Here is a 26,012-nt window from a genome sequence, read left to right as displayed (position 1 = left end):
CGTGCTGCTACAGACAGAGGAACAGATGTAGTAATTCTACTTTATTTACATGAAATCTCTAAAAAGGCATTTTCTGGCAGCATGCTAGGAATAAATACAGCATCACATATAGAAACGGCGCCATGCTATGTTAGCTCCTTCAGGTGTCAGCTGTGCCATTTGGATGTGGGCGAGAGCAGGGAGTCAGATCCCTCCCAGAAGGGCTGGGAGCTTTTTCACACTCAGCAACCCAGCAGCAACCTGCCCCTCAGCCCAGGGTCTCTGCTGAGTGCTGTGCCAGGGGTACCCGCTGGTAACAGCCCTGTGGGAGTCCTAGAGGAGGATATCAGATGTTCTGAATTTTTATTTCTATTTGTTTTTCAAAGTAGGAAACCCTCTTACCTTGTTTCCTGGTTTGTTTTTGGGATTTAGGTTATTTAGTTTGGATTTTGTTTGTTTCTTTTGTTGTTTTTGTTTGTTTGTTTGTTTATTTGGAGGGGTTTTTTTGCTTTGGTTGGTTTTTTTATTTATTTTGTTTCTCCAGCCGCCTGCCCCCCCCTCACCATTTACTGTCTGTGACTTGGATCTCCCCTGAGCTCATGTTTTCAGGCTCATTTTTCACAGCCAAGACCTTGTGGAACTTAACTGAGATTCGAAACTTGTGGGGGAGGAAGGGGCTCATAGGGTGGGGAGGGATTGCAAACCACAGAAAAGTTCAACATATATAATCTGAGTAAAGAAATGAGGCTTAAGTCTATGAGTCTTTTGAGCCAGGACTACAAGAACTGGTGAGTGATGCTGAGCTGGCAGCTGCCACAAGGGAAAGCTTTCCTGGGGGTCTCTGCCTTTTCTCCCCTTCCTCTCTCCTCATTTGCCATTGTGCAAAGGCTGAGGAAGGACGTAGGTATTACTCCAGTGGCAGTCCTTGCTCTCCCCTCACTACTTCAGTCAACTATCAGGTTTAAGCCAGGCTGTTGCCTCTATTGAATTGTCCCCTCTTTCACTCACAAACTTTCCACTGTGGGGTTGGGGTTGTTTATTCAGCTTATGAGCAACCAGACACATTAAAGATGAAATGCCTTGCCTCTGAACTGCAGGCAGAAGTGGTGGGAGGAGACACAGCTAATTTGACTTGGAGGATGATTGATGTGTAGATGTCAATTTCTATTAATATTCTTTTGAAATCACTGACGCAAGCGTGTTTTTCCCCCACTCAACAGAAAATATAAATAGAAAGACAACAAAACAACCCTGTCCCTTTAATTCCTGATACTCAGAAACAGTTAAGCAAACTCTGTCATTTGAAAGTGTCCTCCACAGACTGGCAAAAAGCAGCTTATTGTGGTGTTCTTACCACTTTAAGAATATCAAGATGCTGTAACAGAGCTATCTATTTACTGTTAAAATGTATAAAGAACAAAAAGCAAGTGTCACTACAGATAGGCTTAGATAAATTGCTTAAATATGTACAGCTCCCTCATTAGACAGCCATTCATTGCATGAAAAGAACTAAATGCATTTGTTGAGGTGTAGCTATAAAAGCCATGTTCAAAATGAACAGAGTTGAGAGCCTGAACGCACAGCACTGTTATTCAGAAGTAGCTTTCGAGCAGAGAGTTTCAACGGGAAGGTGCTGTTTGGTTGGACACAAATCAGCAAACGTTTAGCTGAAGCTGAATAATTCGAGCGTGCATGAAGAGCTTCCTGAAGAGAGAAAAAAACGCAAGAATAAAAAAAAAAGGAAAACCTTCAAACATTTGCATCAGCCTTAGAGGACAATACAAGCAGCAGGATTTGAAACAGATTTACAGATGCACTCTCTTTAGGCAGGGAGAATGCTCATTAAATGCAAGATGCTTCTGTGGCTCGTGGGCTTGCACGGAGGTAGAGGTTTGCAAGACTGACGTATCAGATAAAGTCAGAGTGGTTACCACACCGACGGTGTAGCAGCTGCATAATAAATGATGGAGAGAATCATGTTAGGCATGCCCACCTAACCTAACTTGAATCATGCGAAAGGGGAGCTGCTGGAATTCAAATAGACTTTCTGGTTCCCAGCAGTCGGCAGTAATAGAATGCTTTCAGGAAGATGACAGATGCAGGGGAAAGATGCTGTTTTGCACTATCTTGATTTGTTACGGCAGCCAACTTATTGGCATGATGGAGTGACAAGAAAAGCAGCTGGCATGGAAGGTAGGATTATCAAAGCTATTGCATCATTATGAATGTAATTAGAAACTGACCATGACAAAGCATATGCTAGAATGAGCTGTCACTGATGACAGAGGATTTGTTGCTGAGGTCTTGAAACTCTGAAAACAAAATTCCTCGTGCAAAATGGATTTTTCAGTTTCATTTATGCTCATGTTACTCTTTCTTTCCTGCTTGCCTGCAAGCTCAGGGAATTGCTTGCTTGAAAGAGAGTGTTCTGTTAGGATGAGACTGAAGAATAAAGTATTTTCTAAGTCTCTGAAGCCTCAGGTAGATAGAAACAAACAAATGTGAAACAAGACTGGGAAAAGCTCCCTCCGATTCACTAGCAAGCTCTGATTGATATATTGGTATATTGAGGAATTCCAAGGAAATGAAGATGCATGTACTAAATGCTCTGGTATAACAAAAGGATATTATTGCATGTCTCTGCTTTACAGTTAGTTTTTATGACAGGTTTTATTCCCCATCAGTTTTTAGCTCTTGACATTTATCCGGTTGTTCAGAATTATATAAAGAAAATACATCAATATCTCCTGCAGGGTTTCTCAACAACTCCAGCATCTGTTTCAGCTATTGAACTGTACTCACGTTTTGCCAACTTGATGCCTACCCAGCTGGTCTGTCATTTCTCGCTTGATTACTGTTCCTAATTTCTCTGTATCAACTTGTTTCAGATAGGGTTCTGAAAACTGCTAATGAGAAATGACAGTAACTGCTTAACTGTTGAGATCTTGAGTATTCTCTTATTTTTAAAACATTAGAGAGCATTTCTGTGTGCATTTTATTAAATTCATGTTCTGTGTTGCACTGTGAGGTTTTCATATAATTACTGAATTTAACTGTGAATACTTTAGGTGGGTCACAACCATAACTTTTAACTGAATATTTTGAGAGAGTTTGAGAAAATTTACAGGTGTTTTCTTTGGTGTAGGTATTGTATTATTACATGATCCTTCCTCTTGTCCACCTCACAACATATATATTCTCCCTGTCTGTCACGGTGAACAGTCATTAAGTGCATATTGTACATATTGAAATATATTTTATCACCACTAGGGTGAACCGGCTGAGCAGCTCTGAACAGGTGATAGGAACAGGTTTAAAACAGACATCAGCTCTACCAGAGTGGATCGCCCTCGATTAGAGAGGTGAAAGTAGTGCTTTGTAAATGTAAGGTATTCTCTTTCTTCCTATTCAAAGGTTCAACAACCACTCAAACACTGCTTGATAGCTCACAGGCTATGATTATGTTAAATTACTTGGATTACTTTACAAAATGCTTTCTTCTATGTAAACTCCATTCTTCATTAGAATTTTCTTCATTAGAAATTTTTTTTCACAGGTGATAATCAAAAGATTTCTTGTCAAACTGGATATTCACTTTTCTGACTTTATCTTAAATTACTTTATTGGCTGTACTCTGTGTTGTCTTGTCAACAGGGATCAGGCTATTAAAGACTAAATGTTGCTGAGTAAAACTGTAACAGTTTTAGAAAGATAGATGTTTCTAGATACATAGCAGTGAACCAGCCTTTGGAAAGTTTGAATGTAAGGATCAGTAAAACTAATAGCTGGTTGGTGTTATTTAGCTTCTTGTGCATTTCCCTGTTTTGATCATTTACAAGAGACATTTTAAATTATTTTGTAACTGCTGGGAGGGGAGATGTACTCATTAACAGAGAGGATCACTGTAGGGTATGAATAACCAGAAATAGTTCTGTAGTTTTGCTGACAATAAAATAAAATAAAATTTTATTCTGTTTCATCGAAGTTCAATTAAATTTAACAATACTTTCTCATTGTTGATCACAGTGAAACCATAGAGAGAGAAACCTCTATAAACAGCTTAAGTCTCATTCTCCTTTTCAGGGTAGCAGTAAAACTGTTTTATATTGCATATATTATATCTTTATACTCCTAATCTGCTTAGTCTCTTCACGTCTCCAGAATGCTGGCTGGCAATCATCATGCAGTAGTTACTTAAAATATTATTTTCCCTGTGATGCCAGTAATTGTAACTTCATGCTGTCTGTGGCCATCACCCAGCTGACAAGAGATTTTTTAGTTTGTTTCTGTTTTCTCTCTAGTATTTGGTTTTAGCTTTCTCTTTCACTGATGAATTAATAGGACACTAGGTGGAGCCAGCTGTTGATTATAAATAGATCTACAGTAATACAGACCTGTCTAATGAGCAAGCCCCAGTATATAATGCTTATTATTAAAAATAACAATTTAAAATGTTAAGAATTGAGTTGAAACAGCCATGAAAGTGTAGATCTGGTGAGATTAGAGGAAACCATTTTTAATTTTCCTTTCCTTTTATTATCTTAGAAGCTTGTAATCAAATATGAAAAATAAAATAAGGAAAGAGCATCTAGATTCAATAAAGAGGACTAGGAAGAAAATGAACAGAAATAGAAAAAGAAGAGAGAAGCAGCAATAAGAACCAGCAGATGTTTCTACTACAGATACATGCAGATATCCAGTTGTGTATCTGAACATCCTTTGCCTGATGCACAGAGATTTTCTCTCATCCTTACATTTAATTCTTCTTTCCGTTCTGTCTTCCTAAAGTAATTTATAGAGCTGGCATCATTCACTTTATATTTAGATGTGGGATGCATGTTTTCAAATCTCTTCTTGGGAGGGTGTTCTAGAAGGTGTGCAAGAGCACAAAGAGTTGTCACTCATATATTGGCCAGACGTAATTAAGAAAACTCTGGAAGGTTATTTACTGATTGAGGTGGAATCTGGTTGTATGTGCTCCTTCACATAATTCTGGTTATTAATCCTAGGCAATGATAAGGGATCTGTAGTCCTCGGCAGTGTGACAACACAAGAAAAATACACTCCCACACATATTTACAGATATGTACCTCAGGTGTGATGCACACATTAACTCAGCAAAGAAGAGATAAAAACCAGGGTGTATGTTGATACTTGGTTGCATGAACTGAAGATGAAAAAACAGGAAATAAGTGTGAGATACAGGCAAAACCAGAGATTAAAGATGTGGGCTAGAGCAGTCTGGCAGAGCAATGACAATTCCCATCAGCCTCTGCTAAGTGAAGCACTTGCAAGTTCAGTCAATGCCTTTTTCTTACAGGATTAAAAGGGAATTAGGATAGGGAGAGGCTCAAGTTAGTGAGGAAGACTTGTGGGGGAGGGAAATGACAGCTGCCTAACACTCCAGGAGTAATGAAGATTAGAAGACTGGAGATTGACCTTTGCTGATGTTATTCATAGAAACTTAGAATTTTAGTGACATGAGGTTTAAAATTCACCTGTTAATAGAAAATAAAATTATGCATGGACCTAGGGCTTTTTGGGGAGCCTCGCTAGAAGCAGTGCTGCACTGTAAGTCTTAAGAGATCTTTTTGTTTATGAGCTATGCAGTTTGTGGTCAAGAGCAAAGCATGGGAGGAGATCAGCTATGGTGGAGACAAATTTTATTAGTTTTCAAAATAATTTAATATTTTATTGAAGCTAGGCCATGATTTTATTTTCAAAAATTTATTTTAGTGGATAGTCTTAGCCAGAAACATGGCCTTGGAAATATGTTATGGTGTCAGTACATCCATATCTGCTTCTGTACATTTTCTGTCCACCAGCACCCCAGGACTAGCTTTGAATGAACTCATCCTAACATGTCCTGAATTTTCTTTCTGACAAAAGGAAAATAAAATGTGGCAACTCTTGGCTTTCTACTGCTGGTCATCTGCTGCTTCACTCAGTTTGTGGTTCCTTCTGAAGACGGTTGAAATTTTAGTAAAAAAAATACCCACAGTGTGGGGAAGTGTCTGACCATCTTGGGCAAGGGTTATGAAAAGCTGAGCCAGAAGAAAAAAGATGTGCTCCTTCTCTGTATCAGTGAAATCTGTCCTTTTAATAGTCCACTAGAATGAGGAGAAGGGCGGGAGGAGAGGAAATAGCACAATAGGTGAGGAATGAAAGGACTTTGAGTTTTCCATGAGGCAGTCATTTGATGAATGAATGGTAATTGCCTTGCAAGAAAAGCATAAGGAAAGGCACATATGGAAGTCAAATTGTCTGAGGGATGTTGGTGAGCATCTGATTATATACTGCCAGAGAACATTATAAAAAGCCATATTGTATCTTAGCAAAATGTATTAATAAATTCAGTCTATTAGCAAAGAGGGAAATATTTTTGTTCTTCAAAACTCAGGGTTCACATTTTTTAGGTTTTTAATTTAGTTATTCGTACTGTGTAACAGAATTAAGAAAACTAACAATTTGAAGAGGGATGTATTTGATAATAAATGCTAAAGGGTATTCTTTCTCTCTACACCTTATAGGGGTTGGGGATTTTTGGGTTGGTTTGTTGGTTTGTTTTCTTGGTTTTTTTTTTGTTTTTTTTTTTTTTTTTCTTCACAGAATATTAAACCACATATCCCTGAAACCACATGAGAAAAAAAAAATATGTTTTAACTTCTTCCTCTACTCTGCCCTTATGAGATCCCACCTTGAGTACTGTGTCCGTGTGTGGATCTCCTAAAACAAAAAAGACATGAAGCTGCTGGAGCGGGTCCAGAGGAGGGCCATGAAGATGATCAGAGGGTTGGAACACCTTTCCTACAAGGACAGGCTGAGAAGGTTGGGTTGCTCAGCCTGGAGAAGAGAAAGCTCTGGGGAGGCCATAGAGAAGACTTCCAGTGCCTAAAGGGCACTTACAAGAAAGCTGAGGAGGGACATTGTACAAGGCTATGGAAGCAATAGGAAAAGTAGGAATTGTTTTAAACGAAGGAGGAAAAGTGTTGATGAAAGAGCAAGTGAGAGGGACAAAACATGGGAACAAGTTTTCCAGAAAGGTGGTGCTTGCCCCATCCCTACAAGCATTCAAGTTGGATGGGGCTCTGAGTAACTCAATCTAGTTGAGGTTAGAATAGATGACCTTTAAAAGGTCCCATATAATTCAAAATATTCTATGATTTCTTAAACTACAAGGTACCAGTGGTGTTGGATCTTTCCTGCTCTATGCCAGTAGCTCCAAAATGTCCATGAGATTCACTGCAAAACTGAAGATATGAACACAGTAGTTGTTTCTTACAGAAATGTCCTGGACATGATAGACACAGTGATGCAGTCATGAAACAGGCAGAGCTGAAATGGAGATGTGAAAGAAGATAAATCAGGGCTTTACCAGAATTGGAAAAAGGGAAGTAATAATAGTTTTAATTGCATCTTTTTAAATTTTTCTTTATGGTCTAAGCATCCGTGCATCAGAATCAGGATGCAAGATGCACCTCTTTATAAAAGTCAGGAACTTCTGGCTGCACTGCAGTTTATTAGATATTAAGTCTTAAAAAAGGAAAATCTGGAAAGTAAATCAAGATCAGTCAAACAGTTTTTCTTGTTAGTATCCTCAAGTTACCCAGCTTAGTCTTTTACATTATGATGCTGTTCTTTACAAGGTCTTTCTCTCATTTATGTTTCCCTGAAGATCCTGCACAAAGTTCTCTGATTTGCTTGATGATACAGAGGCTCAAGATACTGAAATGGTCAAGGACATACAGTTGGTTTTGACCAATGCTGACGAGACTCTTCTTTTTTTCTTTCTTTTGTTTTCCTTCCCCTCCATTCCCTCCTGCCCAAAATCTGCCATATATGGGGAAAGCCGAAGATCAGAAAAAGTTAACGCAAAACTTGAACAAAAATTGAGCTACTTGAAACTTGTGTTTTCTTATCTAGTCTCACTTTCACCTCTTTTTGTGCCCTGATAATTAGGATAAAGAGTATAAGGAATTTCTTCATGGCATCAAATTTTTTTAGCATTCACTTTTGATCACTTATATTGATCTGTTTCCCTGAAACTTAAAAGCCACACTAAATAAAACCACCACACGCTGCTTTCTGTACACTTTCCTTTTTTGACTAACTTGTTATTTTTATACAGCCATTATGCAGGTCACACTTGTTTTTGCAAAAAAAAAAAAAAAAAATAAAGCACAGATACTGGGAAAAAGTTCATAATTTTATCTTTTTTTGTAACAAAAATAATTTAAATATTCTCACACTCTGCTCATATTTAACACATCTTTATTTCTTATTACTACAAAATATAATTTATAATGGGAATTCCTCTGTAATTTGATATTAATGGTCCCAAATGGTATTAATAACTATCCCTTGGTACAGACCACTTTTTCAAAGAACAAGCTGAAATTTTATCAATTTGTTTAAATCAAGGGTTTTGACAAAAAACAAAAACAAAAACAAAAACAACTAACCAACACCAAAAAAAACCCCACAAAAAACCACTCCAAAATATTTCACTTTCCAATCCCAGCCTGGTTTCCATTCACTGTTGGTAAGGACTATAAAAAGTTAAATACTCAACCTGTGGTCTGCAGTAATGATTGCAGGCCCTGAATTGTGACTGAATCGAGTTTGATAACAAGGCAGAAAAGCAAAGGTATTAAACAACTTCAGGTATATGTAAAATGTTATATTTATATGCTTCTGAGTCCTAATGGAAAGAATTTTTTAAACAGGGTTTTGGTGCCATTGAAATATTCAGTGACTGACGATTGAAGCTAAGGGTATTAAGAACTTTAAGATGTTTATGCTTCAGTGTCTGTGATAACTCTCAAGCTAATAGTAAAATTACTGAATTCTCATTTCTTAGTGGCCTTATTTTGAACTACTGAAAGGCACAAGGGATTTTTATCTTATGAATGAATTTGGTACTTAGCAAAACATTTCAAAAACAGTGAAATAAATTGCCAGCCCAGTGCGATTAAATCTGTGTTTCTTCAGATATTTCTGCAGAAGACAAGGAAAAAAGGCATGTCACAAATGTTGATAAATCCCTAATTGTATTTATTCCCAGGCTGTGTTATTTTCCAAAACTTCAGAAATAATGATGATTAGGTAAGTGATCAGTTATGATGTTACCTGAACCAAGAATAAACAAATCCTAAGGCGATGATGGTTATGAGGAGATTCTCAGGCTACTAATTTAAGGATGTAATGAAGAAGCAAAAATTGAAATTTCTTGACATACTCTGGCATTGTATGCCAGCACAATCAAATGCCCTCAGAATGTGAAAAATCAAATATGGTTTGCTTCCTTCAGAGAGTCTATTCTTAATTTCCTGTTGAGTTTCTTGAGCAAGGTAAAAATACTTGAAATAATAATACCTGATTTTCTGTCAAAATACATAATCCTACACTTTTCTTACAGGCACTGTTTGTTGAACTGTGTAGGCCTAAATGTGTCTTTGAATCATCAGCCTTAGACAAAGTGTTAGTGCTGATGATAAGGGCCCCATAACACTAGGGGAGTAGCATACTGCTGAAGAGAACCAATTAGGGTTATTCCTCTGGCAACAAGCAAATGAATTTTTCCTTAATGAGTCCTTAGTGAAAGTGGTATTTACTGTGATACTCTGTGTGACCTGGCTGACCCATCAAGTAAGAGGCAGCCCAAGCAGTTCTGTTGTTGTAGCACACAATTATGTATATCAGCCTAAGCCTAGAGAGCAGAACATGTGTTAATTTGTTATTATCTAATGTGGATGCTTTATTATCTATTTTGTGACATCAGTGTATGTGACATGTGAGAAATCATAGAGAAAAGTGACTTTGCTCTAGGGAACAATATGTAATTAATGTGAAGGGTCTGCATTGCATCCTGAAAACCAGGCACAGAATGATGACTGCAAACCTTGACCAGCTGTGAAGTTGTAAATACCCTAAGCAGAAAAGAGATTGCATTTTATGGCGTTCTTGGTATTCAGAGCTTGAGGATTTTACACTGAATGAAAATTGTCTTGTGCAGAGACGAGCCACCCATTGATGATTCTGAGATGCCATGGAAACAGAGATACCCTTATTAGGCGTTGCAGTTTGTGTGTGAGCCAGAGATAGGTGTGTCATTGGGAATCCTCCACAGCCTGTACTGCAATAGAAACACTGAAACTGAGAGAGAGGGAGATGAAGCATCTGCATTGAAAGAGAAAAAATGAGCTGGTCCATTGGATGAGGGAAATGCAGTGGTGTAATTCAGAGGACTAACTTATTCTGCTGTTGCTTCATGCAACTTGTTGGTATCTGCCAGGCCAGGAGATAAGTTTTTACCTGAGTGAACAACCATCTCAGAAAAGCATTATTACGATTCAGGAGAGAAAACACAAGGTACTTGGTTTGTGTTGCAGCACAGTTTTCTGGTTTAACACCTTACCCCAGAAATTGTAGAAATATGAGAAAGCACAAATAAACTACTGAGAGATGTTTAAGTGCTGAAATCATCAGTTTTATTTTGTTCTCTAGGATTTTACTAGGTCCCAGCTCTCTCCGTTTAGTTTAAAGGGAAAATAAATTCATATTGATAGTGCTGGTCAGAGCTGCACTGACAAGACTGGAAAAGCCATTTTTTGTGCCCCCAGGGTCAGTATGGGACTGGGAAGCATTGGCCTCACCCACATCAGCACGACCCTGGATGGAGGAGTGGAGGGAGAACACAGAGGTTTTGGCACAGAGGGAGTGGTGATCCCTCTGTGCTAGGTGAATGTTTGGCAAGGTTGATGGTCCCAGGGGAAGGGGCTGCAGGGGTGGCCTCTGGCAGAAAAGGCCAGGAGCTGTCCTCTGCCTGACACAGCTGCTTCCAGCCAGCTCCACTGGATCCACCCCGGGGCACAGCTGAGCCCATGGCCAAGCTCCTGGTGCCTCAGGAAAAGCCTGATTGAGGAAGGGGAAAGCACTGCCCTACACCAATTGAGGGGAAAACAGAGTGGAACAGCAGGAGAGAGACCAGAGTCAGAGGAGGATAGGAGGAGGTGCTCCTGGTGCTAGAAAAGATTCCCCTGCAGGTGTTGGAGACCATGCTGGAGCAAATATCCACAAAGCAGTTCCTAGAGGACACCACGTCAGAGCATGGTCAGAGCATATTCCTTCCTAAAGGAAGCTGCAGCCTATGAAGGGCCCACAGAGGAGTGGGTAGCTCCTGAAGGGCTGCAGCCTGTGGGAGGATCCAGGGTGGCTCAGGGGAAAAGTGTGAAGAGGATGGAGCAGAAGAGAGGAGCTGTTACAGACTGAGACAATCCCCATTGCCCACCACCCTGTGTCCTGCACAGTCAGAGTGGTGGGGAAGGGGTTGGGAGGTAAGAGCCTGGGAAAAGAAGAGACATGGGGGACAGGTATTATTTCAGTCATTTTGTCTTTGCTTTTTTCTATCTCATTCTAAATTATTTGGCCATAATTTACATTATTTTTCCCCAAGATGAGTGTGTTTTACCCATGACACAACTGGTAAGTTACTCTCTGTGTGTTGACACAAGATTTTGCATTCTATTTTCTACTCCTGTCCTGTTGAGCCTGGGTGGGTGTCTGGCTCCTGACTGAGGTCAACCCACCACAGTTAGGTTAAACAGAATTATTCCACCTGAGCTTTCCAAATTGACAGGACATAATGACTCAAGGTTGGTAATTTTTAGGGATAACTGGTGGGAATGTGTGGGTGTGGACCACAGCTGATACTTGGTAAAAAAAAGAAAGTTTGTAAAATTAAAACACACTCCAGTTGAAGAACAGTCACTCCAGAGTTATTTATCCAGAACTTGCCCTGAAAAGATGATGAAAATACATCATGCAAAGGGCATTATTACTATTTTAAAGCTGCTGTAGGTTGTATACACCTGAGCTAAGATTAGGGACATGAGGAATTTGTTTGAGCAACATCAAGAGTGTCTTGCACTGCTAATGTTTTTGTCTTCTAGAGAGGGATTTAATGTATCAAAACTTTTCCTTGGCTGTACTAATAACATATTATCAAATCTTGAGTTTAACCGAGTCTAAGGATGTTTCCTCGCTTTTAAGTACTTAAAACTGAAAGAGATATGGTACTGTGGCTGTGACAGGCTATTAATTCAAAAGGGTAAAAAAATAGAGGAAAAAAGCTTTATTAAAAAAAAGATATGTCATAAAAATAATCACAGAAGTGTTTTTGTCCTTAAGAAAAATGCTACTCAAATGGGTGCCTGTGGCATTTTACAACACAGTGGTTGTACAGATAATACCTGTTTTTCCTAACAGAGTTTGGGGGAAAGATGCTATTACAGTAGTTGAATTGTTTCATCATTCTGAGATAATCAGAGAAGGAAAAACACATTGTGTCTTCAAGTTGAGAAGGTCTCAAAAAAAATCTTATGGGGCTGCTGTCAGATGGGGGAAAAGCAGGATGTCCTTTGCAGGGGAAGGGAAGCTGTCTGCCATAACAGGTTGTATTCTGGAGATTGATTTGGCTCATTTTCTACCATTGCTGACATGATCTGGGTTTGAACCAATGCAGTCGTTCAGTAGAAATGCTGTCTGTAAAAGGAAGGTTGTAGCCTGGCAGAAGGAATGGAGGTGGGATGGAGTCTGTCCAGAGGTGTTCAGGAGCCACTTTGGAGAATCCAGCAGAAACCTTGTGTTGATGATATTGCAAGACAAACTCTAAAAAGTTTAAACTCTAAAAAAACCCCCAAAACTTAACCAAACCATATATATATATATATGTGTGTGTGTGTGTGTGTGTGTGTGTGTGTGATAGGAATTGTCTTGGGACCATCTTATTTTATTCACTAATAATTTCAACTCTGTGACTTATGAATTAAAGAGCTTTGTTCGTTGACCCTCTGAGCTTCAGATATTGACCATCTTATAGCACCAAACTTGTTTCTGCATGGAAAACTTCAGTGGTTCCTCTTCCAATATTTTATTAAAAATGGGAAAAGCCTTATTTGAATTGTTGAGGTTGTAGGCCTCTGAAGACCTAACTCAACTCAAAGGAAATATAAACAATTTGGAAAATATAAAGAGCCAACAATTGTCTTGGCCCCAACAATTCTTTTGTTGGGGCCAAGACAGTTTTTGTTATTTATTTTTATTTATCTGTTGGTTCTTGGATTGTACAACAGCTCAGTAATTTGGTTTTGGCCCACTTGTTAAAATTTGTGAAGTGGATGTTATTTCTGGTTTCTTTATGGAAGTTAGAGAACAGGCTTAAACACCAAGGTGAACATTTGGGTTCAGTGGAGACACCCATGAAAATCTGGCTTTTCTTGGATATCTCTCCTACCTTTAGTGAAGTGGACTTGGGGAGGAGGTAGCAAACTGATTAGAAAGGGTCAGGTTCACATCTTCATCCATTCCTTCTGGAGGTCACTCAAAGTGTATTTATGGAAGCCTGGCAGTACTTTCTCTCCTTGTAACCAAATAAATGAAATTACCCCAACCCATTACTGGAATACAACGTTAATCTTCATTGCAGATGCATTTTTAGATTAGATCTGTGATGTTTCTTTGTACATTCTGGCATGTTGCTTTGCACCTGGAAGTAATTTGTCTTGGTGGTAGTGCTTGCAAGTAGTTTGGAATAGACCAATTCCTTGTAGTAAGTAATGAGCTCCATTGATCAAGAACAATGTAAGAGATATGTGGTGAGTTACTACAGAACCTGAAATTGAGCATGAGAAAACTCATCTATACATGAAGCAGGATCAATTTCATTAATTACATTATTATAGCTTCCTAAGTTTTGGCTTATTCTTTCAGGTTTTTTGATACTGTATTCCTACCAGATTGCAATATCAAACATTTTGATTGCTAATATTAATACTGCTACTCTTTCAGGAATAGAGTAGGGCTTTAAGGACCTTCTTGATTAAGCCACAATAGATATGAAGAAGAGAGATTGTTTTTTTTTCTTCCTGGCAGGAGAAATCAGGGTGTGGTAGACACACCTAAAATGAAACAGCTTCTAATTCTTTCTGTTACCATTGGTTGAAGAATAAATCCCTTAAGAGTACAGGAGAGAAAAGTTGGGCCTAGAGAACACACCAAAGAACACATTTTTGTGTATATTTAGAAAATGTTTGGTTTTCTTCATACATTTCAAGTGACTTGCAGCATGGTTCTATCATGGTGCATGAATTCAGCTCAGAGGAAAAAAAAATATGATTTGAGCTCTCAGATATTTACTCCTTTGTAATCTATCTGCAGTCATTTAAGATCAAGCCTGAAGTTTAATGTTAAAGTAAATGTTGTTAACCCTGGAAAGTAAAAAGGGTGAGAGTGATTGAGCTTTTCCCCCTCAGGAGAGTGGATAGGTGGAGAGCAAACCCAACCCTTGAATGAAATAATTAAGAGAATTGTTTCCTTTTTACGTACTCAAGTATTTTATTCTGTGTTTCTGAACACTGAACATTCCATGTCCTCCAGGGAAAAAAGTCCTTGTAGTTCAGACTTTACAGTGTTGAGAAAAGCAGCATGATTTTATGTGGGGAGCTGGACTGAGAAGGAATATTGGCAGGACGCTGTTAGCAGGCAGGGAGATGCTGAAGCACACTGCAGCATGTGCCTGTGAATGCTGACAGTGTCACAGCAGCGTGTTCACAGCCTTGCATCCTGTGCTTGCTGTCTGAGGGGCACCAGGTTCATCTCTGGGAATTTGTGTTCTCTGTTCAGGTCTGTTTGACACCACAAGAAAATTGGGGTTTACAGGGGAAGAGCCCCCATCTCAAGTTTCATGCCAAGTTTAGCTATAACCTAACTTAGTGTTAGAACTTCTGAGTTCACTTCCTACATCTTCTGTCTCAAAGATTTTTAGGCATTAGTGGTGGAATACCTAGACTTTTCTCTGTGAACTAATTTTATATTGAATACTACAGGGCGAGTATGTTTCTTCCTGTATCAGTTCTCCATGCAGGAAACATGAAAAGATGTTTCTATTGATAGGAGAACCATTCTTAACTGTATAAATGCTCTCTTTCCAGAGCTTGTTTAGCATACTTATTTAATGGTCCCAGGATCTTAATAAAATATATTAAATTAAATAAGTTTTATTTATATTTGTATAACTATCTTATGTTTTTATTTTGTTAATCAATACTTGACATTTTTTCAGTGATGTGTTCTTGTCTTTCATGTTATTTTCATCTCTTATTTTTACTTTTTAATATTTGCTACATCTTCCATGCACTTTTACACCTCCTTTTATTTGTTTTATATGCTGTATTTTATGAGAACTGTAGGTGATATTGAAGATTGAAGGTGCCAGTAGTTAATACTCATGTTAAATTTAATGTGTATCGTTCCCCAGAGATGTAAAAGAAACTGTTTGGCTGTTGAAGCTTTCAGATAAAAGCTAAAGTGACATACCTATTTCATGCATCACATCAACTTGTTTTGCATGCCACTGTCATCCTACCTGAAGTTGTGCAAGATTAGATTCAAACTATGCAAAGCAAACAGGACAGGTATGTTGCTGCCACTTTGAACTGTGTGTACCACATTGACTCTTCTGTCAGATATGTTTAAACGGAAAAATAAGCAGTGGATGTGGTCCTGGTCACCTCCCAGCCACACTCAATAGCTGTGGTAGCATTTACTGCTCTGTAAAATTGACCAATCTCCACAGCCTATCCACTTTGTTATTAATATAATTGTGGAAATTAGTCATTCCTTAGCTCTTGGATTGAGTTCAAATTTGTGTAATTTCTATTACATACTGAACCACCTTCTCCTCCTCATCAGCCCTCATTACAGCTGCTGACAGCCTGGCTAGAATTACCCCTCTCAGAGGACTCTCTCCAGCAAAGAGCTCTAACTGAACACGGTCTTTGCCTTTCACTAACACGTGGGGTTTTTTTGAGCTGTCCTGCCTGTTCTCACACATAGAGGTAGTTACTTGATTCTGAATTGTCAAATTACCAAGAGCAGTTTTTAAAAAGAGAAAGTTTTCTTTGAGTTTAGATTCCCTAAGACCTTCTTTTTTTGAGGGTTTTTTCCACATTTGGAGGATATCTTGTCTACTTCTGTGTCGTTATTTTTAGTACAGCTGGGGAATATGTGGGTCATTGTGTCATATTCTCTCAGCTTAATCTGCTGTTAGTTATGCTAATGAGGCTTGTGGCACTGGGCTTTTGCTTCACTTTGCCATATTGTCACTTCTGCAGCAGAAGCCAAAGGTGACTTTATCCACTTCAACTGTGATGCTTTTTAAGCACATTTTGCTTTTCCTGTGATGTAGCCCTAGAACTCTGCAAGTCAGACTGTCTCAAACTCCTCATAAGAGCATAGATTTACAGCCCACAATTTATTCTCCCTACTGTCTGGTGAAGTCTATGAAGCTTGTCTAAACTTGCTAGAAGAGTAGATTTTTTTTTTTTTTTTTTTTTTTTTTTTTTGTAGTATCATAGAATGCTTTGTATTAGAATGGACCTTAAAGATCATCTAGTTCTAACTGCTCTGCCATGGACAGAGACATCTTCCACTAGATCAGGTTGCTCAAAGCCCAATACAACCTGGCCTTGAACACTTCCAGGAATGTTAAAACTTTTACATGGAGATTTTGGAAGTCTAGAGAAAATAAAATAAGAGAATGTTGATATGTAAATACTTATCTATATACACATGTATTACCTCTTATGAGAAAATTGTATTTCATATTATGTCAGAATCTTATCTTTGAAAGACTCTGGTGATTTGTAGTCATGGGTGTATTCTGTCTGTTTCTGTATCTTCTTGCTTCCCTCTAGAATATTGAGCTAAAGAGGGAGAGGAGCAAGATTTGGAAACCCTGCTTCTCGTGCCTACTCCAGCAATATACCATTGCTGACCCTGTGAATACAAACTAGCCAGAGCCTTACTACTTTGTTCAGCTCTTATGGCTTTTATGTGGTGACTTACACACAAAATATAGCTCACCTCTGCTAAGTTTAGGTAAAATCTATTCTGCTCACCTTTGTTTTTCTGAAATGATGCAGTGAGAGATGATAATTTCCTACAAGCTAGGAGGTTTGCAGTTTGGCTTTTTGTGCCAACTTTTGCGTCCTCTGAACTAAGGGATATGCTCTACCCTCTAAACCACACATTTCAATCTTTTGCTGGAGCTCCACACATTTGTACTCTGGCTTTTCTTAAGGAACTGTTCAAGGTTTTAATCTTGATTGGCCTTTTGACAAGTACACTGAAGCCTTTAGCGTCCCCAGGCAGGGTCATGTTCTTTCCTTGTTTTCTCTCTGTGTCTCTCCAGCTTTCCTGAGCCTTGCATTTTGTGTGGTTGTTGCCACTGAAAGCAGGGACAAAGGTGCTATTTGTCTTCTTCTACTCAAAGCAGGAGGAGAGCAGATGCTCGTAGGAATGGTGCTAATAATCTGCAGTAGGAATGGCAGTCTAGTAGGAAAGATCCCTGGCTGACCATGTTTTCCACTGCTTTAGGGCACAACTACAGTGTGCAGTGAAGAGAGCCATGCCAACTCCAAATGAGCCAAATCTGGAGCTGAAAACTGTTTAGCTGTGTTGCACAGGAGGATGGTGATGTTGTCAGGCCTGCAGACTCACCAAACATGCTGCATGCTAAGGATTTGTCATATAATCAAAGGAAATGGGGTTTGTTTGGGGAATCCCAAGGAAATGCTCTGAAAAATTAATGAAAACTTACATGTGTGTGCACACCACAGGTTCACAAACAGACAGACAGATACTGCCATCCAACTATGTTCATACTACTGTTGAGCTGTTTCCTGCCTGGAACACTGTAAATGAGGTAGCCTTGCAATTAAATTACAATTTAGTTCGAGGCTAAAAAATTAACTGGAAAGCTATCATCACATGTCTAGTAATAAATCTCCAATGCATTATACTTAATTTCTGCTGTTGCCTTAAATTTAAAAGTAAATAAAAGCAACTGTCTTTAAGCTCAGTTTCCCCTCAAATTGGCACCACTTGCAAGTGCAGAAACAGAACTGAATGTGTTTACAGCAGTCATGATAATTATGAAACACAAGATTAACCTGGCCAGGAAAGATAAATATCTTGGTATTCACTGCAGTGATAAAATGATTTTGGAATGCAGCCTGACAGAGTGGCAGATGAAATTTGATTTTTCCAGCTATACATAGCTCACAACGGGCCTCCGTAATATTTGTTGAGTCTAAATGTCCTGAGAACCTGATGTTGTCTTTGTAGCATAGATAGTTATTCTTTTGCAATATTTTAGGGGAAAAGCCATTACTTTTACTGACAAAAATAGGTAAAAATCTTTGAAGGATGGTAGAAAATAAAAAATACTGGATTGAACTGTTGAACATGTTTTTTGTCTTAAATGTGTTTTAGAGCTTTCAGAAAGACCATGTATTCCAGATCTGCCTTTCTAAATAATTGAGCTGTATTGGTATTGTATAACATTCTTGGTCTCAGGAAAAAAAGTAAATATAGACTTTCTAGGAGGAAGATCAGATTTGTCTGAGCTGTGGTTGACTGCCAAAAAAATAGGCTAAATATATATAATTTGTGAAGAAAAATACTGTTATCTTCTCCCTATATTGTGGGTGTAAGTAAGATTATACGATGGTGAAGTCAGAACAGTTACTAAATATTTTCTGGTCTGGGTTTTCTGTGCCACCAAAGTAGTACTGTAAAATATCTGCTCTCTGTTAGTTCCCAGCGATGTTCTCTATATATGGAGAGTAGTTTCACAGTTACATTTATTCACTTTCTTAAGCAAATAAAACCCCTTCAACAGGTTCCTCTTGAAAGGAAATCATCAGTAATTTCAGCAAGTTCTACAATCTTTGCCTCAAGTTCTTAGTGTCCCACCACCAGCATTTGCAGTGAGTCCCTGGTGCTGAATGTGTGTTCTGCAAGGCACTCTTCCTTTTCCTTCAGAGGTGGAGCTCACTGACCTGAGCTGCATGTGCTGTGTTCTTTTCCTGTGCTCTGTCAGCCTCCTTCTGTGTGAGTCAGTGAATTTAAGACCAAGAAAGATCATTAGATCATTCCACCTGATCTTCTGTGAAACCCAGACCATTATAGTTTGCACAGGTACTCCTTTGTACCTGTTTGGTACAAGTTTGGATCCTGGTTTGGCTGAAGTGTAGCTCTTGGGAAGACATCCAGGAAGGCAGCAACAACTGCTGTGTGTGTTACTGCTCTTGGCAGTGGGGTTGTGCTGGTTAATCACCCTTTCTCAACAAATACGCCTTCCCTAGCTGAAAACTTGCCTCAGCCTTTCAGCTCACTCAGCTGGCACGCTCTACTACCTGTCACTACAAAACTTCTCATTCTTAATTTTTAGCTTGATTTTGCTTGGCTTCATTCATTCATTGACTTTTTCAATCAATGTGTTGTTTGATGAATGCGATTTCTGCATGTTCTTGGCCAAAATCTGTGATCTCTTCATGAGTACGTTTCTCAAATGTCTTTGCTTTTTAAGTATGTATTTCCTTGGTTCCCATCCCTTTGCAGTGGATTGCTTCTCCTCCTCTGGCATTCCCTGTGTGTTAGCTACACAGTGAGCAGTGCCTTGCACCTCCTTTTCAGCTGTGCATACAAACACTTCTAATTATAATAAAATTACAGACCTCATATCTGAGATATGCTTTTGTAACTGGTACTTGAAAACAATTTTTCATCAAGAAACTGTGGCCTGTAACTAACTGATTGAAGTGGTTAGAAGTAACTCCATTTCATGGTTGTTTTTAATTTTGAAGAGAGAATGGAAGGGTTTATGATGACAGAAACTCTGAATTATCATGTTTCTAAATGGGTGTTACAATTCCTAAAAGGACAAATAGATGTTGTTTTCGAAAAGTTACACTTGAGGTATGGGTCTTGGATTAATAGCCCAATAGTCTTGGTTTCTTCCAGTGTCTCTCTGCACATTAGCCCAAGGCTCCCTCCACCTTTTGAAGGTGGATCCAAGTCATTATTGGATCTCCATCATTTGAACTGCACTCATGCACACACAGACAAATCTGAGAAGTCTCTTATACTGGTATTTTTCATAATTCCATGTATTACACAATGCTTTTTTTATTTATTTATTTCTTACTGCTTTATTTCTTACTGCTTTATTTCTACAACTCACCATAGAAGATTGGCTTTTCAAAATAGCTTCCTGTAGCTTCAGGAGATAATCTGAAAGTCTGTGTGTACTCACTACGGATACCCACTGTATCCTGTTCATCTTTAAATTGATTGTTTCTCCCACATCCCAATGGCAAGTGAAACTTGAGAGGGTATGGGTGGTCTGTATTGGAGATAGACTTGGTTAATTAATCTTTAAGCTTATTTTAGCATCCCAGTATCCATGTTTCAAGTGTTAATGGAGTTTTCTTAGTAATTAAAAATATTTTATTATCAATTAAAAGCCACCCTTCATGCTGCTATAATAAGCAGCTTTGTTGGTTAGTACTTATTCTAATGATTGGGCACTTAATTTAAAAAAGACTGGCAAAGAATTTCACTGATATCTGAGAGTTTAAGGACCAATAGTGTTAATAGCTCTATTATTTGCTTTCCTTCTCCTAGAATTTGTATTTTGATGCTGGATGCTGCCTTAATCAGACTTTGGAGAGCAGAGTTTGCTTGCTGCTGCTCCTCAGAGCTCATGTTGATACTTGAATCCGCAAAACTCCTGAGTATAGGAAAGCTCAGTGTGTGCTCTGAGCTTCGAGTAGAGTGCATACCTCTTTTTTTAGAAGAAATCCTTGTGCTGAAGCAGTTAGGCTCCAAGAATTTTTAAAACCTAAACAACAAATGTGTTATTCTTATCTATAAGCTGTACAGCATCCAGTTCAGCAATCTTTTTTTTTTTTATTCATGTGCTCAATTATCCAAATAATTTTAATGCCTTTTTTTATTTAGAGTGACATAATTCAGTATAATTCTATGATTCAGTATGATTCTAATGACACAATGGTCAAAATGTGCTCAAAAATTATTTAAGCATTCAAGATGCTTGAAAGTGTTAACAGAGCCCTTTGTGCATCTTTTACAGTATGTATATGGAACACCTTCCATTTTAAAAATATTTTTCCAAATTATATTCTTGGTAATGAGAGTGTCACCTCAGCAAGTTTTCAGCTGTGAAACTGTGCAAAGGTGAGCCACATTAACACAGAAACAGCTGATTCAAGTTCCCAGAAGTGATTTAAATCTTAGTGCAGGTATTGTGTGATATTAAAGATGACAGGTTATTCTCTTTTAGAAAGATTAATCAAGTGGAGTTTTTTGGAATTACTTTATTTTTGGAGAAAAGATAGGAATGTTGTTATGAAGCAGGCTTTGCTAAAAGGTCAGAAATTTCTCTGGACGTAAAGCTCTGAAGATACTGCTGAAGACCAATACTGTTTGGGAGAAAGATAGAATAAAATTATTAATATGCCACCAAGCCTTGGACTTCCCCATAGGCCCCTGTTGAGCTTCAGCATGGTTATTACCAATAACCTCAGTTTCTTCCTGTGCTGTCTTTTGCAGGCAGATATGAGCTCCCTTTGTCAGTACTCTGAGTGCAAATTTGTTTACTCTGATGAAGCTCCAGATGCACTAAAACCTGGGCCTACTAACACAATGCTAAATGGATCTTACTAGGCTTAGTACCCTGGCTTTAACACTTCTTTTTTCTTTTAACTGGCTTTGTACTTTGGTGGCTCAGCTACTCACCAAGGCCATAAAAGTTGCATTTGGCTGAGGGCATTGGCAGAATAAGTTTGTGTGTGCTTGGAGAGCAGGCAGCAGGAGGTTGTGTTTGCCTTGGAAGACTTTGCTGATATACCTCAAGAAAGTGAATTTCCTTGAGCTCTGCCTGTCAGCACTAAGGAAAAAGTAATTTTAAAACAGATCCACTGACCGCAAATGCAAGTGGAGTTCATTCCTGAAAAATAGTTTTTGTTGGAGAATAGAATTGGAAATTTCTCCTAATGATAAGTGAGCTAAAAGGGGAAAATGGGACAAAGAAGTCAGAAGATGGAGAGGTGTGGGCAAGTGGAGAAAAGCTAGAAGTACAGCAAAGAAAAAGGTGAGAGTAATAGGAAGGTGGACAAGGGTTATTTTTTGAGTCATAGGCAGAGCGTGCTTCTGAAAAATCTGCATCTGGGAATATTGAGATCCATGCAGAAGCCTACACCTTGGTAAAGTCTGTGAATTTCAACTTGAAAGGCAGAGAGAAAAGTGTCATATTTCAGATTACCCCAAAATCCCAGTCGAGTAAAACTATTTAGTAACTATTTCAGGTAATAGGAGTGTCTCAAAAGACTTCCACCTACAAAATGCCACCAAATGGAGAGTTTCTCTTTAATAACTCATCTTCCTTTAACTGCAGCTGCTTCAGGGGCCAGATATAGAATGACTACATTATAAATATCAGGTTTCCAGGATAGACCAACAGTAAGCTAAAATGTCAGTTAGCCTAATGCAAATACTTGACATATGTTGAGCAGAACAGGGAGTAATGGGTTGGAGACTCTTTGCTCCTGGTCATCTCTCTTTAGAATATTTTTCTGGGTACATGCTTGACAGAGTCTAGATGTCTGGTACCATTTCATCTCCTCTACTCAGAAAACATTCACCAGCTTAATGTGCAGAGACCTGAACTGCTAATGCTCTGTATGAACTTGCTCGTGGCTGGACTGTCAGAATGATTCTGCTGTGCCTTTAATGAACTAGCTGTGAGACCAATTACACCCTGTAAAAATGTAATGGTTAATTAAACTACGGCAGTTGGTCAAACTTGAAGGCTACTTAAATACTAGGTGTGTATCTGGAAGTGAAGTGAGGCTGAAACACACATGAATTCTTTATCTTTCTAGATACTTTGCTTTAATATGTCCAGATGAGATGAGAAATTGAATAAATTTAAGAACGTTTCATTTTTGAGAGACGGGAGTTTACCTAATGATTCCAAACCTGCCCCTTTCATCCCTGTTTCTAATGCACTATCACTTTCCCCTTTCTCACATCAAAGAAGAGATGAAAATGGTCCCCCACAGAGATCATGAACGCTCTTCTAATGGTGCTAGCAGTGAGAGGTTGATTTTTAGTTTAATACTCTGCCTGTAAGCAGCAGCCACCTGCTTTCTGTCCCTTCCCACCATCTTCTCTCTCCAGGGTGCAGGTGTCTGTGGCAGTGCTGCAGCCCCACATTGGCCTGGCATGTTTGGCTCCTGCACCCGCTGGATGCCCAGGGCAGAGTGGGGGCTGCCTCTTTTCACCTGATTGCCATTTTGGTGACAGAGCTGTGCTGTGCCTGTGAGGGAGGACTTGTGCTAACATCTTGTCTCATGGGAGCATTGAGGTTCTCTCTGCTCATGAGTTCCTCTCAGCCTGGTGGCCTGGTGTCACAGGAGCTGATCCCATCTTTAAAAAAGGGGCTGGGCTGCAGAGGAGTCGTCCTCCAGTGGAGCTCAGAGCGCACCTGCCCAGCTGGAAGGAGGGAAGGCACTGCCACAGCAGCACAGGGAAGGCAGAGGGGTGCTAACAGCAGAGGGAGAGATGGATCCCACCTGGCTCCAGGTGCTTCCATCGGGACAGTGCTCGGGAGCAAGAGGTGCCACCGGAGCACCTCTGCCAGCTCGCTGGGAGCAGCAGCAGGAGCACAGCCACTGCCTGGGACAGGGTGGTGCCGAAGCACACCCTAGGTCGAGGGTGGCTCTGTGTGGTGGAAAAAGTTCTCCTCCAACCCGTGCTTCCAACAAAAGGCTCAGCAGTGTCTTGTTGTCTGGTCTCAAGGCAGTTTATTGCAAGTTATCTAAAAGATTTTCTTCTTGAGCTGCTGCAGTTTGCTCACAGCTCAGGCAGAGGCACACACACACCCTGACATCCTCTCTGACTCCCGACTGCTTCTTCTCCCCTCTGCCCAGGGCTGCTGCTATCTTTTATATGATATATTACGTATTACATGTTTGCAGTTTGTCCCCAATACCTACTACCTATATTAAATGGTGCTTTTCTACTCTAAACCAATCTGTGAGTGCCAGCATCACCAAGAACATGGAGGTAAGGAAGAAGAAAGAGGGAGGACAGGGCAGGCCCAAATCCCTTCATCTTAAAACCTCTGACCCCCATGTACAAAACCAAAACCCCCCTGGACAGGACTTAAAACCCCCCTGCACAGCACTCAAAAATTCTTCCTTTTACTTTGTGACTACTTCTACTATAATTGCTAAACTTTTGTGACTTCTTGTTCTTCCTGCAAGGTTGGTAAATCATTCCATGGTTCAAATCCAAAATCACAGCTGTTTCCAGCTGCCTGCCAGGATCTCAAATGTTTCTGACCTGGGCCCAGAACCTCCAAAAATGTCTGAGGGACATTTTGAGTTCCGACAGGATGGTTCTAAACAGAAGGTTCTGTGTAGCTTTTAAACTCTGGTAAAACCATCCACTGTGTTATTTTGTGTCTCAAAACATCAGAACTGCATAAAAGGGGAAAAAACGGGAGACAAAGAGAGGGAGAGCAGGAGATGTGACTGTGAGAATGGCAGTCCGGGAAAAATGGGTCTATGTGTTCGCATGTTCCGTGCCCGTGTGAGGAAAACAAAATGTTTCAGTCTGTAGTTACACAAGAAGCACTTAAAGGCCACACCCTTTAATGCCTCTGTTTTCAAAGAAACATTTGAAGCTTATGAGAAGAGGGGTAAGTATTTAACTGCAGGTTGAAAGTTATTCTAGGCACAATAAATACCCCTAAAAACAATCAAACAAAAGCTCCACCACAGAACAAAACCAAACACTAAATCTAGTAATAGCTGGTTGTTTCCAAGCAAAATCTTTCAATAGTTGCTTAAGACAAGAAGGAAAAAATCCAGCCTTAAAACAACCACTTACAACTATTGCATGTAACATCTATGCTCTACCAGCTAGGGCTGGTATTTCTCACTTTTCATTAGTATAAATGGCCCTCCCCTGAAACAGGGAATGAGTGGTAATAATTTCAATACAAGCTAGTATTAGTTTTATTTTTCATGTCAATGAATGCTGCTTTCAAAAAAAAACACCATAGAAACAGGGCCGGTAGTTTTTTGTTTTTTTTTTTCAAATGAGAAACTATTAAATTTTCCTTTTGCATACTGTGTATTTGAAGAAAGTGAAATGTTCACTTAAAAATGAATAAATGAATAAAATCTGGTAAGAATTGTTGTTTAATAGGCTATTATCTGTCTTCATATCTTTACCATTTCTTGATTTCTTGGCTTTATTTGTATTTTTTTCTCTTCAGCAGTAGCACTAATTTTTGATCCCTTCTGCTCTCTGTGGGCTGTTGTCCAGTGACCTAAAAAGTGACATGTGTTACAGATTGTGAACAATTACTGTTTATGCTTGGGGTGGGGTACACAAGGTTATAATTTGAGGAGTTGACATAATGTCATGCTTTTCTTTTATATATCTGTGTATTTATATATATATATGTCACACAACCACACTCTACATATATAAGTGTGTGTGCATCTTGTGTTCTGTAAATAGTCAGACATGAAGTTTGTATTCAGGAAAACTGTAGTTTGGTGAGTGAGAGCAGGATCTAAAGGGGACTGGAACTGTATAAACTTGATTTTCTCTTTATCTGTCCTGCCTTTGTGAGATGAAGTTGTCTTCTGCTGGCAGCAAGGTTGGGTTATCCATTTCCCCTGAATGTTTGTAGTTGCTTGCATAGAATAGAACTTGTGGCTTGTGCAGGATTTTACTAGGCTGCTGCAGTGTCCTGTGACAAAGTCAGTATTTTAAGATGCCTGTGATGCAAAGGAATTTTAGCAGTTTGGGCACCAATAGACAGCTTGTGGCTGAAGAATATAAGTTCACTGGGAGCAGTTAGGGACTTGGCCTCTAATAGATTAAACTACTTAGTCCTGTTTATTATGTAAAAACACCTCCCACACCACCTAACCCCCCAAATCAATCAGTCAGCCACCATGTGGTTGAGGACACTGCATCTGAGACCCTGTCACTGCCACTCCTTGGGGATTTGCCTTTGGAGGACCTGAAGAGCATAGAGCCTGAACAGGACTTCTTTAAAGTCACAGTTATGATAGGGAAACCAT

General features: G+C 39.2%; 1 protein-coding gene across 14 annotated transcripts in view; it reads left to right on the top strand.

Moving 5' to 3' along the window:
- DMD (dystrophin) overlaps nt 1-26,012 on the top strand; it is a 1,148,985-nt gene that overhangs the window by 104,215 nt on the left and 1,018,758 nt on the right. For 13 of the 14 annotated variants that reach the window (XM_021553010.4, XM_021553014.4, XM_021553011.4 and 10 more), the window contains exon 1: nt 1,949-2,172. The exons of the other annotated variant lie outside the window; for it this stretch is intronic. In XM_021553010.4, coding sequence (XP_021408685.3) covers nt 2,076-2,172 — 97 coding nt within the window. In that variant the 5' untranslated portion in view covers nt 1,949-2,075. Of the gene's footprint in view, nt 1-1,948; nt 2,173-26,012 lie in introns of those variants that run through there. 14 annotated transcript variants of the gene reach the window in all.

Source organism: Lonchura striata, chromosome 1 (genome assembly GCF_050655825.1).
Source record: "Lonchura striata isolate lonStrDom1 chromosome 1, ASM5065582v1, whole genome shotgun sequence".
NCBI lineage: Eukaryota > Metazoa > Chordata > Aves > Passeriformes > Estrildidae > Lonchura > Lonchura striata.
The sequence above is the reverse complement of the archived record's forward strand: the minus strand, read 5'-3'. Positions and strand labels throughout refer to the sequence as shown.